Below are 17330 nucleotides of genomic sequence, written 5' to 3'. Positions count from 1 at the left end.
AGTGCTTACTCCAGGTTTATCTATGCTAGGGGGCCAGTTTTCAATAGTCAGAATTTGTTAATTAACTCCACAATTGGAGCTTGGTTTAGCTAACTCCTTGCTACTAGTAAAGTCTGTTTCCTTTCCCCTTGGGGAACCAGCCGGCTGTGCCTGTGGGGGAGATATTTTTAAAGTTTAAAGCTCATTATACATACCGCTAACTTGGTAGAAAAGTGCTCCTTTCTATCCACCCTCAGCACTTACACCTGGAGCTGATTATCCAGTTGTGATGGTTTATCACCAGTCTGAACTTAGCCAGGATGGTGATGAGGCATCCCCCATCCCACCGTTCTTCTTTGACAACCTCCTTAGAATGCTCTTCAGGGTTTTGACACAGATATGTTCTCAAAGCAAAGACTCAGGAGGGTGAAGGTGGGTGTCCATCCTAGGCAAAACCATGAACCCATGGCAAGTGAGCTCCCCCACTTTATGTTTGCACAGGTGCCTCCCTCATTTAGATTCCTGGGTGTGCAGATGTTGCAGAGCTAGAAGACCTCAGATATCATCTCATGTTATGGTGAAAGAACAGAACTGGAGAGGAGAGCCGATTCACCCCCCCCCAAACCAAATGGCAACTTATTGGCAAAGTTCAGATAAACAGTATTAAAAAAAAAAGTAATAAAAAGGGTAGTAAAGGCAAAGAGCACTTATTTTGGGGTCAGACAGTTCTGATTTCTCACTTTGGCTCTGCTCGGTACCACTAAGCTTTAGTGAACTACCCCACCTCTCTGGGCTTCAGCCTTCCAATAAAATGCAGATAATGAACCCTTTGCTCACCTGGTTTTGGGAAACTAGTAGGAAGGGTCTAAACTCAGCATACTTCTGTTGGCAGCTGTTACTACTTTCTTGATTTCTCCCTCTATTTAGTGCCATCCCCCCAAAACGCTTAAGACATTAATCCATATTGTTACCATTAATATATGATAGTCAGACCACTCATTAATGCAGCAGTTCAAAGCAGACCAGCAACATCAAAATCACCTGGGAACAATTATAAATGCAAATTCTCAGCTCCATCCAGACCTGCTGAATCGGAATCTCAGGCGATTGGGGTTGGAGGCCAGCACGAGGTGTTTAAAGGCATCCTCCAGGGAATTCTGCTCGGACCGAAGCTTGGAAACCCTTAAAGAAAGGAATGGTAAGGAGTACTGAATAGCTGAAAGCTTTGGAGCTTTCCTACTTTCTATGTCATCCTAGAAACATTAATGCCTTTGACCTCTGCGGCTTCACATCTTCAGTCGGGGGTGGGGGGTGGGGCAGGGTATTGCCCCTTTCTTTGGATTGCCTTGATAAGGCATGCACAGCAGTTGGCACGTGGTAAGTATCAGCAGATGGTTCGCTGATTGGGAGCCAGCATACAACTCAGCCCTCACTTCTCGAAATCAGGAGGCACCTGCCCCTGCACGCAGGACCAGCTCGAGGTGGGGCCCGCAACGTGAGAATGGCCCTTCAAGCCTGGGCCTGCGCAGCCCGGCTGCCATCTGGAGGACCCTGGCCGCTGGTGGGCCCTGCGCAACTCTGGGCTCTTTCACAGCTGCACCTGCTCTTGGCGGCCGGGATGGAGCTGAGGAAGCAACAAACACAGGTAAGTAGTTCGGAAAGAGCGATTGGGGTGGCGCCCAGGCCAAGACCCTGGAGGGCTCTGGCAGGAGAGGACCCACGGACCTGCCCTGCCACCCTGGGAACTCCCCACCTGGTCCCTGCTGCATTCTCTCCTGCGCTGACCCCCAGGTTCTGGGGGCCCCAGCCAGGAGCCCCGGTGCTTCCTGCTGGGCCTGGCTTCCAGTGTGGAGAACTCCTGGTCCCTTCTGATTCCTGGGACCCCACGTGGCGGCTCATGAGCGTGAGCGAGGATTCCAAGTCAGCGCTCTCAGAAACACCTGGCACTCCTCCACCCCCACCGCCCCACCCCCAATCTGCCTGCTCAGCAGCGATGCTGCCAGGAATCTCCAAGATCAGAATTTTAGAAGCAGCAGTTTGCTCCAGTTTCCTTTCGAGTGAAACCCAGTTCCATCCAGAAGCCGTAGGTTAGGGAGGACCAAGCGTAGGAACCGAAGAGGATTTCAGAGGACAAGGACGAGTGGCCAGCCCAGAATATCAGTGTGATTCCCTGTTCTAGCTGTGAAATAAGACAGCCTATAGTCAGAATCCAGGAATAGCTGCCTGGTCGCTGAGGTTATAACCCCACCTTTGTGCCTGAACTCTCGAGGTGCCTCCTGGGTTCAGTCCCCACTTCTCTTCTTTCTCCTAGCAGCCCTGCACCTTGGGTGACTGGGACCCTTCCAACTCGTTTTCATCCGAAAAGTAGGGATTGTCTTTTTAATTTAAAAACGTATAATACAGGTCAGTGCAATGGTGGCTTAGTGGCAGAATTCTTGCCGTCTGTCTGGGAGACCTGGGTTTGATTCCTGGTGCCTGCCCATGCCAGAAAAATAGAACCGAGAACAATGTGCAGTGCATTCCTTCCTATGGTTTAAAACGATGAAGTTATATAGGGACTCCTGCCACCTCTGCCACCTCTGCCCCCTCCTCCCATCAAAGTGAACACTATTTTTGTTTCTTCTTCTTCTAAAATTTCTTTAAATTCTTATTTTCCTCGGTTTGCATGAAAGTACTCAAAATACTTCCTTATTATATATTTCCTTATTATATATAAAAAAAGTTGCATTCTTTTTTACAGCTCACAGTATCTCAAATGGATATATTATAATTTATTTCACTGGTCCATATTGATAAATATTTGGATTGTTTTCAGACTTCTTCTACAGTGATACAATTGAATTTCTGTAGAATACATTTCTAGAGGGGGAGTTGCTGTGTTAAATGGTATAAACACTTAGGTATTTGAATGTTTCTAAATTCTTTCCATAGGTGATGGTCTGAGTTCTTCACTGCCTTGTCTAAAGATGTTCACACTATTGGATTTTTGTCTATCTGATACATGAAAACAGTGGTTCTTTGGTTTTCTTTTAATCTGTGTTTTCATTACTAAAGATAAAGCTGAGCATCTGTGTGTTGTAGGCCCAGTTTCTCTGGACCCTCTGTTAAGTTCCTTTGTGCATTTATTGGTTAGGTAGATTTTTTTCCCTCCTAAATATTGGGAAGATTAGCCTCCTTTAAAAAATCTCTTATAGGAACTAGTTTGCCTTTATCTTTTGACTTGGCAAGTGATTGAAAAAAAATTTTTTTTTGGCTTTACCGAAGTTTTTTATGTTTTACATTTCTATCTGGTCTAATTTATGATCATTTTCTCTTATGACCTCTGTGTTTGGTAAAAGTATTTAAATCATTCTACTTCAAATAGGGACCACAATTTGAAAGTAAATGGGGGGGGGGGGGCAGTAAACAGGATAAGGAGAAAGACCGGGGCTTTAATAAAAAAAACTCCCCTAGTTAGAAAAGTCTTACTGTAAAATATACAGAAGATTCACTCCTACTTCCCTTCAATACTTTTATAGCTTTGCTTTTTACATGTAAATCTTTAATCCATTTGTTAGTTATCTTGGTGAGTGGTGTAACCTAAGGATCCAACTTTTAGATTTCTAAAAAAAATTTCTAGTTTTATCGGTCACTATGTTTTTCTTTTCTTTTCTTTTTAATTACCTCCAATCCCTGGTAGGTTATTTTAGTGTAAGGGAGATGGAGGGAACTTACTTTGCTATTATTTTTACTTTCCTGAATGGCTAATAAGTCAGGATGACAGGTAACAGAGGAATAAACTTTTTCTTTCCTGTTTCCTCCTCCTAGGAAGAGGTTAAATCTTTCTACTTCATATTCCTTTTCTACTTTGCTACTCATTTCCTACTCAAAAACCCTCCTCTCTTGGAGGACATTCCCATATGCATTTTTGGATATTTTATTCTGAGTATATTTTTGTAAAACAATATCAAATTATTTTATCTGTATGTTTTAATATATTAAACAGTATTTTATCAAATAGCATATCAACTGATTGATTCTTAGTTCACTTTTTTAATAGATCAGCTAAAAGTAGCTCCTAATTATAAGAAAACATGCTTGTATTAACTTGTAGTTTCTTTTTATCAAAATCCCAATCTTTCTCCTCATGCCTATGTCTTTACTCTGAAATTTCAGTCCTCATTTGAAGTGGAATCATTGAAAGTCTCCTTTTACAAATGCCATTTATCCTCCAGATAAGAAGAGAACTCTTCTATGCTAGTTAGACCTTTTCTCTTCTTTTCCTGTTTGCTCTAATATAGGCTTCAAAGGTATATTAGTCTCAATAACTATTTATTTCTGTTGCTCCTTATTTTTCCAAGGATTTGTGCTTTATAAATGTTGAGGGTGTGTTATGTGATACAAACATAATCATAACACAAATGCATTTTGGTTTTTATCTTGTATCACAGTGTGCTTTGGTTTTTGGTTTGTTTCTGTTTTGCTTAATGTGTTTTCCAGTGAATTCAACTTTATCTGATGTAAATATTGAAGTTTCCATATTTTTTTCATCTGTACTTCCCTGGAATTGGCTTTGCCCATCCATTTCTACTTTGAAACTTTCTCTGAAGCATTTTGTTCAGAAACATCTTATATGCAGGATTATAGTTGGATTTTGCTTTCTAATCCATTCCAAGAGTCTTAATAGGTGACTTTACTCTGCCTTTCTTCATAGGACCAATGTGTTTAATCTTTGGTTTTGTTATCTTCCAGTTATATTTGTTTCTGTTTTGTTTTAAAAGCAAAAAACTTTTTTTTAACGCAAAAAAGCACACTTGGGGAAGTGTGTTTATCTTTCAGTAAATCATCTTTATCATTGAGTATTTTCCTTCTAATTTAAGGGTTTTTCTACTTCAAGGGTTTCACATCTGTTTTCATTTTTCCAGGGGTTATTTTTAAGTTGGAAGTTCATATAGCACTTTTTCCTCCCTTTCTTTTCAGCATTTATTGATCTACATTACCTAATAATAATTAAAATTAGTATATTTCTTTTTTTTGCCAGCTCTACTTCTTCCAACCCTTCAAACCTTCCTATTTTAATTGGTTTTATTCCTGGTTTTTACTTTGTTGCTTTTTAAAAACCTTAACTAAGTAATAGAGAAAAGCTCTAGACAGAACTACATTCTATATATCTCCTGCTTGGAGAATGAGGAAACCATATTCATTTTCACCTGCTCTGTTTCTAGCTCTTGTCTTTTTCATGTTATTACTTTTATACCTAATCATGGTGTCTAATATTTCTATCCTATTCCTTTTATTAGTTTAAATTTCCCTGACTTTTAATTATGAAACATGCTAAAAAAGAGCAAACTCATAAATGCATCTGACTAAACTTATAAAAAAAAAATCCCTGGAGATTTGGGGGGGGAGGTAATTTGCATTTGCCCTTTTCACTTAAGCTACGAGGTTTCCCTAAAGACCATCTCCCTTGCCTACCTGTGTTCCTTTCTGAAGGGATGGGACTTGAGTGAGTTCTAGAGCTCCTGCCCCGGGATACGTCCCACCTTGCAGTTCTTTTACCACAGATTTCAGGTGTCCTCCCTCCTGCCTAGAGAACGGGCTGATCTCTAGTCCTTCCACCCCTCCAGGTATGCTCGTATCTTGGCCGGCCCTGGGGTCTCTGAACTTTCCAGGTTCAGCCTTTCACCAGCTCTTCATGGCCCATGGCCTCTGTGCCCACATTTTGTTATAAGAGCTGCCTTCCCATCCCCTCACCATTGAGATGACCTCGAAAAATAGTCAAGCACCAGATGTACACCATGCAGCAGTCCTCATTTTCCTGTCATGACCAGCCTAGACAGATTTGGGTGTCATGGACAGAGAATACCATGTACATGAGCAAGACCACCTCTGCCTTTGAGGAGACTGCAGCTGATGAAGGAGGCACACATTCATAAATGATACTCAGGACAAGCCTCAGGAGGCTGTGGTGATCACAGCACTGAGGGGACTGAGAACAGCCCAATGCTAAGTGCAGGCAGGCTGGGACCGAGCCAAACTAGCCTCATCAGAGTAGCTGCATGGGGCGGGGACCTGCAGCGGCCATGCCCTTAGACTTAAAATACTTTCTTATAACACACAAATTGGAGTTTTTTTTTCCCCTTGGTTTTGGCAGAAACACCATTATGGATAAAAATTCATCTAGAATGTAACTGTTCTCAAAAATCATCTTTAGCATTTGTTTCCTTTCAATTCCTGCTCCTAAAGAGATATGATTGATACATCATTGTAACCATAATATAGATAGTGTATAAATTAATAATATAGATTGTATATATAAAGTATGAGAACTATAGCATATTAATACAGAGTGTTTTAATAGTTTAATGCCTGTATAGTAACAGAAGAGATGGAACACATGATAAATTATAAAGAGTGGATAAAATAGAGACAGTTCAAATAGTGGCAGTAATTCTCCTTAGCATCCTTGGTGTAAACGTAAAATGTGAAAACTATATCTGATCCTCCGTCCCTCTTATAAATATGTTCACCTCTAAGTGTTAGGAGTCTAACAGAGTATGTAATGTTGTCCAACATGGCTTTCACTGCAAGCCAACCACTTCTGATGCTCAAATAGTGATCTGCTCAGAAACTAGAGGAACACTCTAGAGTTTTCCTAGACACACAGACTCTCATCCAGTTATACTACCTTCATGACAGATTTAAGGAAATTTCAGTGGAAACTCTGTTTAAATCTAGGATATTTTTGTTCCTAAATGTGATTTTCATCTTATGTGCTGACTTAAAAATCTAATTTCTAAAGGAAATGAGATCCTTTTGCATCCTAATTTCTGTAATGGTATTCATAAAAATAATAGAAATGTTCAATTAGCTTGAAATGGAAACAAAGAACAGAAAGAAGAAATAGAAAATAGCTAGAAAAATGGTACATTTAAAAATGTATCAACAATTACATTATATGTAAGTGGTCTAAACAACCCAATTAAAAGTCATAGATTATCAGATTGGAGGAAAAAAGCAAGACCCAACCATATGTCACTCACATGTAATGCACCACACACTTAAAGACATAGACAGGTTTGAAGTAAAAGGATGAAAAAGATATACCATGTGAACACAACTCAAAAAAAAGCTGATATTAATATCAGACAAAATAAGTTTCAGACTAAGATCTTTTACTAATGATGGAAAGAGTATTACAAATGATAAAAGAGTCAATTCTTCAAGAAGACATAGTAATCCTAAATTTGTATGCACACAACAGAATTTCAAAATATATAAAGCAAAAACTGATAGAACTGAAAGGAGGAATAAACATCTTCATAGTCATAGTTAGAGACTTAACACTGTTCTCAAATTTAACTAATTGAAAAATTACAAAATCAGTACATATTGGATGACCTAATTCACATTTATAGAACACTTCACCTGACAACTGCAGAATGTCCGTTATTTGTGAGTGTACATAGAATATTCATCATGATTATATTTTGAGATATAAAACCAAACCAAATAAGTTTAAAATAGAAATCATGCAAAAGAAATTCTCTACTAAAAATTTATTTAAATTAGCCACTCACAGAATGGGAATGGGAAAAATACCAAAATACGGGGAAATTAAGCAAAATTCTTCTAAATAACTGAGCAAAAAGGAACTCCCAAAGGTATTAAAAATATATTTTGAACTGAGAGAAATGTAAAGGTCACAATATCAAAACATTGGGATACCAAGTAAAGTGTTGCTTAAGAGGGAAATTTGTAGCATTCAACATTTATATTAGTAAAAAAAGAAGGTCTCAAGTATTAGCCTTGAAAGGCTGACCAGAAAGAGAAGAGCAAGCTATGTCCAAAGCAAGAAGGCAGGAAAATGTAAATATAAGAGAAGAACCAATAAAAATAGAAAAATCTATAGAGAAAGTTAATGAAACCAGAAGTTGGTTATTTGAGAATATCGATAAAATTGTTAATTTTGTAACAAGACTGATTGGAAAAAGAGAGAAGGCACAAATGACCAATATCAAGAATGGAAGATGAAATGTTACTAGAGTATCCACAGGCATTAAAATAATAAGACTATGCCCCAAATTTGACAAATTAGATAAAAGGGACCAGATCCCTTAAAGACATTTATCCATTTGTCATAAAAATTCTCAGTAAAGTAAGAACAAAAGAGAACATCCTTAACCTGATAAAGGACTTTCATGAGTTCTTCTTTTAAAAAAGAGCCTACAGCTAATACCATATATCCTGGTAAAAGACTGAATGTTTGCTCTCTAAAATTAGGAAAGGAGAAAAAATATTCTTTCTCACTACATGTATTCAATCTCATAGTGGAAGTCCTAGCAAGTACAGTAAGACAGGAAGAAATAAAATGCATAAAAGTTATATAGAAAGGGAAAAAAAACACACAATTCATAAAAGGCATGATTATGTAGGGAGAAGATAGGAGAATGAGAAAATAAGTCTACAAATAAACCTTCACAAAGAATAAGTGTGTTTAGCAAGGTTGCGTGATAAAAGAACAGTCTACAAAAATCAGTTATATGTCTAGGTGCTGGTTTGAAAGTGCTGTGTACCCCAGAAAAGCCATGTCCTTTAATCCTGTTTCAATATTGTAAGATGGAAACCTTTGAATAGATTGTTTCCATGGAGATTGAGCCACTCAGTTGTGGGTGTGACATTTTGATTAGATGGAGATGTGACTCCGCCCATTCAAGGTGGGTCTTGATTACTTTTCTGGAGTCCTTTAAAATGGAAGACATTTGGGGCAAAACACAGTTGCTTCAGAGCTGACAGAGATGCAGACATTTGGAGATGTTTGGAGTGCCAACAGAGAGAGCAGATGCCTAGACATGGTCGTTTGGAGGTGGAGAGCCCAGTAGACATTGCCATATGCCTTCCCATGAGAGGCTAAGCAAGCCAGAACCCAGAGCTGTGTCCCAGAGGAGCTAAGTGAAGATGCTTAGAGAGGAAACCATTGGCTTCAGAAGCCGGAAGCTTTTGAAACACAAAGCCAGAGGACCAGCAGACGCCAGCCACGTGCCTTCCCAGATGACAGAGGTATTCCGAACCTATCAGCCTTTCTAGAGTTAAGGTATCTTTCCTTGGATCCTTAGTTTAGACGTTGTTATGGCCTTAGAACTGTAAACTTGTAGCTTAATAAATACCCTTTATAAAAGCCAATCCATTTCTGGTATATTGGATTCCAGCAGTCTTTAACAAACTGAAACAATCTGTGTACAAGCATTAAACATTTTGGAATTCGCAATTTTAAAAAGGGTGCTGCTTAAAATAGCACCAAAAAAGTGAAATACTTAGGTATAAATCTAAAAAAAAAAGTATGTACATGATAGGTATCATCCCATTGTATGAAGCAGTGATGAAAGAAATGAAGACAGAAGTAAATAACTAGAGAGCATGATAACCATGTTCATAGATTGGAAAACATAATATTGATAAAATGTGAGATCTTCTCAAATTTTTCTATAGATCCAGTGCAACCCAATAAAAATCCCAACAGGATTTTCTATAGACATGGACAAACTGATTCTTACATTTATATGGAATGGCAAAGGAACTAGAACAGCCAAAATAATTTTGAAAATTAATTACAGAGTTGGACAACTTATACTATCTGATTTCAAGACTTGGTATAAGGCTATATTAATCAAGATAATGTAGTACTGATGAAATTAGAGACACATAAATCAGTTGGATAGGGAGTCCATAAATAGACCCATACAAAGATGGTCAATTGACTTTTTATAAAGATGCAAAGGCAATTCAGTAAAAAAAGGGTAGTCTTTTCAGCAAATGGTACTGGAGCAACTAGATATCTATATGTAACAGTATGAGCCTGATTGTGTATCTCATACTCTAAATAAAAATGAACCCAGAATGGAACATTGGTTGACCTGTAAAAGTAAATCTATAAAACTTTTAGAAGAAAACAAGAGACTCTTCCTGACCTTGGGATAGGCAAAAAGTCCTTGATATAAAACCAGTTGCATTATCCATAGAAGAAAAATGATAAGTTGTACATTATTAAAATTAAAAACTTTTGCTTTGCAAAAGACCCTGTAATGAGAATGAGAAGCCAGTTCACAAGTTGGTAAAAGTTATTTGCAAACCATGTGTCTGACAAAAGCTCAGATAATATACAAAGGATTCTAAACCTCAACAATAAGAAATCAATCCAATTTTTTAAATGAACAAAAATTTGAACAACTACATCACCAATGAAGAGAGATAGCATGTGCTCAATATCATTACTCATACAGAAATACAAATTAAAACCACAGTGAGATATGACAACAGACTTTTTGGAAGCTGAAATTAAAAAGAAATTAAAAACCAACAACAGCAAACACTGGTGTGGATTTGGAGCCATTAGAACTCTTAATATATTGCTGGTGTTGCAGCTGCTTTGGAAAACAGATTGGCATTTTCTGACCCTGACTCATTCTCTAGAGTAAACCCTATTTCCCAAGTTATTTGGAGTTGACAATCAGTTTCTTAGGATTTTGCTAAAGGAAATAAGATTAAAAAGTACTCCAAGAGCTACGGAATAGATGCTATGTAAATGGTCATGACCAATTGCCCACCCCAAAAGAAGATGGATCTTAGTCATTATTTTCTGCTGAGGGTTCTGTGATTTTGGCATTTAAAAGTCCAATTGGCAGGCATCTGTCCTGTGGAACGGTGACAGGCCCAAATTTCACCAACCCTGGTTCAGATCTTGTCGCTGCCACCTACCTGCTTCAGATCATCCGGCCAATCTGGGTTGCAGTTTCCCCACAGTTATATACCTCGTAGTCATCGTATTTCCTTCCTAAGAATGGGGTAAGAAATAAGTGAGAACAGATTTTTAAAGTTCCTGCACACTACACTGAATTAATGTTTCCTTGAAAACTCTCTCCAGATACATTTTCAGACCTTTTCTGTCTCATCCCATTTCTAAGGTCCATGTGGGAGACAAAATAAATAACTCTGCTTTTATACTAAGTCATTATACTATATTCAAATCTATTTATGCTAAGTCATTATACTATATTCAAATCTATTTTAAATGCTTTATTCAAAAAAAGTCAGTAGTTTCGGAAAACACCCATAAGTGAAAAATGATACAACCCTGTATCGTGATTCCTTTTATGTAAATGTGAATGTGAGTTTTCTTCTTTGCATACAAAACATTATTTTATAGTTGTATATATGGAGAAGTGCTAGAGAGACATGTAACAAATTGCTAACACAATCTACCTACATGGACTAGGATCAGGAAGGGGCTGAGGTTGACTGTTTGTTCTTACTAGTTTATCCCTGTATCGTTTGAATTCAACAAGGAGAACACAGACAATGAAGGCAGGGTTTGACCATGGCAGCCCCTTTCCCTGCATCTCTGACCGTTGCAGGCCTGTGGGAGATGCTGATGTAGAAACCATTACACAGAGCTCGGAAAGATACATGGCTCAGCTGCAATGACTTGGAATGCTTTTCATTCTGTGTCTAATCATCTGCACTCTGAAGACATGAGGGGGGTGTCAGAGGCTTTATATAAAGAGGGGCACCACAGGGCAGTGGACTCCAACTTCTCTGTAAGCTTGAGAGTAAATATTCTTTCTAGATAGCCAGCCTCCAAGATGGCCCTTGGTGAAGCTCACCTCCTGGCATTCATGCCTTCATATAGTTCCCCTCCCATACTGAATTGGGCTGACCCATACAACTAGTGGAATGTTGAGGAAATGCAAGTGTGTAACTATTGAGGCCAGGTTATAAAAGACATGTATCTTTCACATTGTGCTCTCTTAGAGTGCTTAACTCTGGAGGAAGCTGGTGACCATGTCAGGAGGACACAAAGGAACTGAGGCTTTCTGCCAACAGCCAGGACCAACTTGCCAGGCAAGCTTTGGTGGCAACCTTGAGAGAGACCCTTGAGACATAATTGCCCAGCAAGCCAATCACAGAAACTTTGAGATAACAGGTGATTCTGTTAAGCCACTAAGTTTTGAAGTAATTTGCTATGAAGCAAGTGATAACTGATACACGTTCCTAGTACTTTGGATCAATTTTTCTAATTAGACTCCTGTCTAAAGCAATGTAAGCATTGTTTTTTGTTGTTAGTCTAAGAAAAGTTTAGTTTTTAATCATTTCAACATAAATATGCTCTTCAGTTGTATTTCACACACAAAAAAAAGGATCAGATGCACAAATATGTAGCAACAAGTCAAAGAAAACAAAGCTGTAGTATTCTCGAGCTCATTCCCATGGCAGAAGACAGTCTTGAGAAAATAAGCACTGTAATGGTTAGGTTCTGATGTCAAACTGGCCAAGTGATTATACCCAGTTGTCTGGCAGGCAAGCCTGGCCTGGCTTTGCTGCAAGGATATTTCATGGCTGGTCAGTTAACTAGGAGGCTGGTATTCTAAATCATCGGTCAGTTGATTGCATCTGTAGCTGATTACATCCAGGATCAACTAATGGACATCTACCACCAATGAGATAATCCAATCAACTGAGTGTCTTCTATGTTGGAAGAGAGACTCTCACTGCTGTATCATCCAGTAAGCCTCTCCTGTGGAGTTCATCCAGACCCTTCATTGGAGCTGCCAACTGTACAGCCTGCCCTATGGATTATGGACTCTTCTGTTCCCACGGTTGCATAAGCCACCTTTATAAATCTCATATTTAAAGATCTCTACTGTTGGTTCTGTTTCTCTAGAGAACCCTGACTAATATGGGAACTTTTAAATTAATAATCATTACACTTTCACTTTTGAAAGACGCGCCCTGTTGTCATGGTGCTTATGTCTTTTTTTCTTTAATTTTACTTATGTAGATTCTGGGTTCTCTTGATGGCTGGCTCTGTTGAAGCAATTGCCATCCACACCACCTGAGCAGCCATCAGGAAATGTCAGTATTGCTCCATTTTTAAAGTTTTAATCTTTTGGACGAGATCTAGTTCCTCCTATAGCCTGTGTGACAGTGGCTTCCCTTTACAGTTTTGGATGGCATTGCCTATAACTGACATCTGTTACTCTGTTACCAAAAATTAAGTGCATGAATGAGTTTATGTCACTACATGTACAATGGAAAACAGATTATTACTTTGAAAGTTGCTGCAACTGGTTTTAAATTGGCTATATTCCCTGCAGTGCTAGTTAGCAGTGTAAATTAACCTATTTTATAGACATAGATGACCCAATGAGAGATCATTACGAAAAGCAATTGCCTTCCTTAATCTGCTATCAGATTGTTTTGAAATGGAAAATTCCTCGGGAACACTGCAGAGACACACACCTTATGATGAAAACAGATATATTTGCTAAGTGTAGTCTGTCAATAGCTGAAAAAAACAAAAGGCAGTGAGTAGCAGGAGTATTAACGTCTTCATCAAGACTTTACTTTGAAGGAAAAAAATTAGCCATGGTTGAATGGCCACAATCCACAACTGGCCTTGGGATTTGAATGTTAAAATTTTTCCAAGTAGATTACACGTCACTTCCTCCTAGCACTCCGCATAAGCCTGCCTGCCCATCACCAATTAACTTTTCTGTCTACAAAAACTGCAACATTTGTCTACAATTTTTTTAAAACCCTATAGCTTAAGAATTAAGATGATTTAATTCAAATAAAAGTTTGCAGTATCTTCCTTGAATTTATTTTTAATAAAAAATAATCTGTTCTTCAATGCTTTCCTTCAAAAGCAAATGCAGTTTTGACGATGCCTAAAATTTTGACAGATGAAGATGACAATGACCATGGCGATGAGAAGACAAGCAGAGATGGAACATGGGCTTGCCCTGAGCCCCATGATTGAATTGAGTGTCTGTCATGACTGCAGCTCAGTGTCGCCAACTCCCTTCCCTCCACCCTGGCAGTGGTTACAATTACACGAGAACAAGTCGTGTGTGCCCAGGAGAGCTTGCTACACCTTCTTGTGGAACTGTGACCTCTGTGCTTTTCCTTCACAGATTCCTGGATTGAGCCCATCTGAGGATGAGGACTCTTCTTTGGTCATAAGAAAGGCTTCCACGTTAAAGCTCATAAAACACAGCACCCCCGAAGAAGGTACCTTGAGCCACAGCTTACGGCCCCTGGGGGATATTTCCTCCCTAAGTGAAGGGGGCCCGTCTGGGGGCTCCCCGGTGCCTGCAAATGCTCTTCAGGACATCCCATCCCAGCTGAGCGGGGTGAGCATCAAGGCTACCTTCAGAAAAAAGAGGCTTTCTACTGTCTCGGCCTCTGAGGAGTCCAGTGCCCAGGTAGAGCCTGACTTGGAGGTCTCACCTCCTGGGGAAGGACCACCTGCCACATCCACCTCAGCTGAGCAGCAGCAGAAGGAAGAGGGTCTCCAAGTGCGGCGCTTGCCAAGGAACATGGGATTGCCTGGGATTCCAAACACAGCTGAGAGGAGAAGGAGAGACCCAAAGAAGATGGCAGCCATGGTAAGTCTGCTTCCCAGCCCCTCTGGAGCTTGGGCCCATACCCCAGGCCCCCAAGAGGCTGCCTTTTCGATTAGGAGGGCACATGCTGATGGGGACTGAGAAGGTACCAGTCTGTTGAGAGTTGCTGAGCATATCATATGTACCCCAGTGTATGATGTTCTAATGCACCCCCATTTTGCAGATTAAGTAAAGAGGGTGAAGGTTAGATGGCTTATTTGGGATCACATGGGACTCAGACACAGGCTGTGAGCAACCAACCCCTCCTCCTGACTTTAGTCCCCATGTCCTGCCTTTATCCCCCTGTCTAGGAGGTGGGTTCCCGGGAACTGGTTTGCCATCCAGGTAAACTGGGCCATGGGGTCAGGCCACTCTCTGGGGTTGATCTTTCGCCCAAAAGAGTCCATATCATGACTCTTTTTGGGGTCTTAGTGGAAATGTTGACATGGCAGGCGAGGTCCCAAATGATTTCCAGTACATAAATAATCAAAGAAGATTGTTGGTAATGGAAATATGCCTTCCATGGGTCTGCTGACTGCTCCCATTTCTGTTTTGAGCTGTTTGAGGAGGGTTGTTAAATGTTCTAGAAGAAGTCCTGGATTTTCTGGTGTCTGGTTGGGAATGGCTCCCTGGAGCCCCTTCTGCAGAGCTTATGTTTGGGAGGAGATTGCCCCCAGCTTCCATTATCAGGGCTCCTAAGTCCTCCCCATGCAGGGGAATCGGCAGAACAGGACATTGCTTGTAACACCTACATTTGCCCCTCTGAGCCTGTTTCCTTCACCTGCTGATTGGAGATGGTGCTTCCCTTACAAAGTTACTGGGATTCAAGGAGAATGCCCATACAAGGGCTACCCCAGTAGCAGGTAATACCCGATGGTGGTGATTTGTTGACTGGTAAACAGCTGTTGAAGCTGAGGGGAGAGAGAGAGGCCCCTCTGTCAGGGGATGGGAGAACTGGGGCAGCCTGACCCCCTCTGGTCTGCCCTGGGATCCAGCCCCAATCCCTAAACCAGAGCCATTTTGTCACACAAGCCCAAAAGTTAAGTCCTCCTCTCATGTACACAGAATCAATCAGCACACACTGGAATTTTGAGAAGAGAAAGAGTTTATTAATAAACAAAGAAGGCTTATGAGACAGAATGTGTCTCCTTGAATGGGAGAAACTTTCAGTGTTTAATGGCGTTCAAACAAAGGCAGGCAGGCAGCCTTAGGATTGTGAGCAGAGGGGTCAGTTCTGGGCTGACTTAAGTCACTTCATGAATAATCATGAAGAAGGCTACGTGCAGGAGCCCCAGACTTCAGGGGGCTATGTGCAAGGGCACCAGACTGCATGGTTGTGAAATAAGGGGACAGAAGCAGGGCCAGTCACTGGTTGTCTTCTTACTGTCCAGTTAAAGGGTAAAGATTACACAGTTTCAAAATATAGCATTGACATTAAAGAAACAAAGCATCTGGGTTACAGTTCATTGAGCTGCAACAGTTATAGGTATTTGCTTCTGGCCACATTACAATAAATCAGGAAGTTAGAAAGTATTTAGAAAATGAGTCAGGAACTATAATTATATTTGTTAGCTTTCCGTCTCAATCTTCCAAACCACTTGCAATCCCTCCAGGGAGCACTATCTTGGCTCCTGTTGAAATAGCAGAGGTCACTTGCTTCCCCAAGCTGTCTGGGAGATAAAGAGGAGGTCTTCATTTCTCTCTTTCTGCAGCTGTCATGAGGTACTTTCCGGAGGGAGATAATTGTTGCCTGGAAGCTAAACTATGAAGATGTCCTGTCTGCAGGGACGTGTCCTGTGTGGGCCCCGTGCTGCGGGTACCTGCCTGTCCTGCTACCTCTGTTCCTTTTCACCTCCCTGTCTGCTCTCCATGCCTCTGGGGTCAGGGAGGAGCAGACCTCCTTCCAATCCTTCTACAGTCTTTGTCCTCAGAATGAGGCTTGGGCCCTCTGGACAGCTGGGGGCTCAGGTTAGGGATCAGAGAGGGAGGGTGGCCTGTTCACTTGAAACCTTCTGGATTGTGGTGGAGAGTCAGCCACGGGAGTCTCTGAGTGCCACCTTCATCTGAAGGCCTGCAGCATGGGGGAAGAGCTTGCTCTGCAGGGGAAGAGCGTAAACCTAGTAGAGGTAACTGATCCTCTCGGGCAGGCTCTTCTCAGAAATGCCTTTCCTTCCAACAGATGGAGAGGGTGAGGCAATGGGAAATCCGGCTGCTTTGGGATATTGAAGAGGCCACGCAGCATGAACTAACCATCCAGGATGAGTGAGAGCTCACCGCAGGCCCTCTGCCTCTGCCTGCTTAATCTTCCAAAGACAATAGTCCCTTTTCAGGGCTTGTCCAGGGTCCCGCCTCAATGTGGGGTCCACTCTCTGCCTCCCACCGTCCCCACAGAGACTTTGTCCCTCAGATGGTAAATGTGGTTCTCGGAGGTGCCTTGCTGAGGCCAAGGGGAAAGGTGGGGAGCTAGGAGGTGAGATTCTGCTGCCATGTTACTTGGTGAAAAGACGCTGGGCTGGATTTGAACCCTGCATCTTCTTACAGCCAGTCTCTACACATGAACTCAGGCAAGGCACTTTGCTTATCTGAGCCCCATTTCCATATCTAAAAAGTAAAGAGGACCCATCCCAGGAGAGAAGAACAGAACACAGAGGCAATGCTCATGCAAATGAGGCTCCTCCAACTCCCCATCACATCTGAAGGGAAAGGAGGTGGGTTGGCACGGGCATGGAGCTATTTTGGACTCTTGTTCACTTAAACCCTCAGACACTTGGGACCAGAAGGGAGGCCGTTACCTTAAAAAAAAAAACAACAACCTAAAAACCCTATCTGGCCCCTAGTTTCTTACCCATCCCCTCCCAGGGCATATATGAACCAGGGTCAGAAACTAATGAGGAAGGTTTGTGTCTAAGACAAAGGAATTAGAAGCCCTGA

General features: G+C 41.1%; 1 protein-coding gene across 1 annotated transcript; it reads left to right on the top strand.

Annotated features, from left to right (window-relative positions):
- Positions 1–1480: 1480 nt before the first annotated feature.
- Positions 1481–16665, top strand: CCDC201 (coiled-coil domain containing 201). Its single transcript, XM_077157439.1, has 4 exons — positions 1481–1624; positions 1787–1882; positions 13929–14402; positions 16579–16665. Exons 1-4 carry the CDS (start codon positions 1481–1483, stop codon positions 16663–16665), a joined length of 801 nt encoding a protein of 266 aa, XP_077013554.1.
- Positions 16666–17330: the final 665 nt, after the last annotated feature.

The sequence above is a fragment of the Tamandua tetradactyla genome, chromosome 1 (assembly GCF_023851605.1).
Source record: "Tamandua tetradactyla isolate mTamTet1 chromosome 1, mTamTet1.pri, whole genome shotgun sequence".
Taxonomy (NCBI): domain Eukaryota; kingdom Metazoa; phylum Chordata; class Mammalia; order Pilosa; family Myrmecophagidae; genus Tamandua; species Tamandua tetradactyla.
Note: the sequence above shows the minus strand (reverse complement) of the source record. Positions and strands in the feature narration are given on the sequence as shown.

Excerpts from the sequence above, each read along its gene's own strand:
- CCDC201 (XM_077157439.1), top strand. The coding sequence starts at position 1,481 with ATGGCCCTTCAAGCCTGGGCCTGCGCAGCCCGGCTGCCATCTGGAGGA. Across the intron at positions 1,883-13,928 it reads CCACGTGGCGGCTCATGAGC|ATTCCTGGATTGAGCCCATC; the intron begins GTGAGCGAGGAT and ends TTTCCTTCACAG. Across the intron at positions 14,403-16,578 it reads CAAAGAAGATGGCAGCCATG|ATGGAGAGGGTGAGGCAATG; the intron begins GTAAGTCTGCTT and ends TCCTTCCAACAG.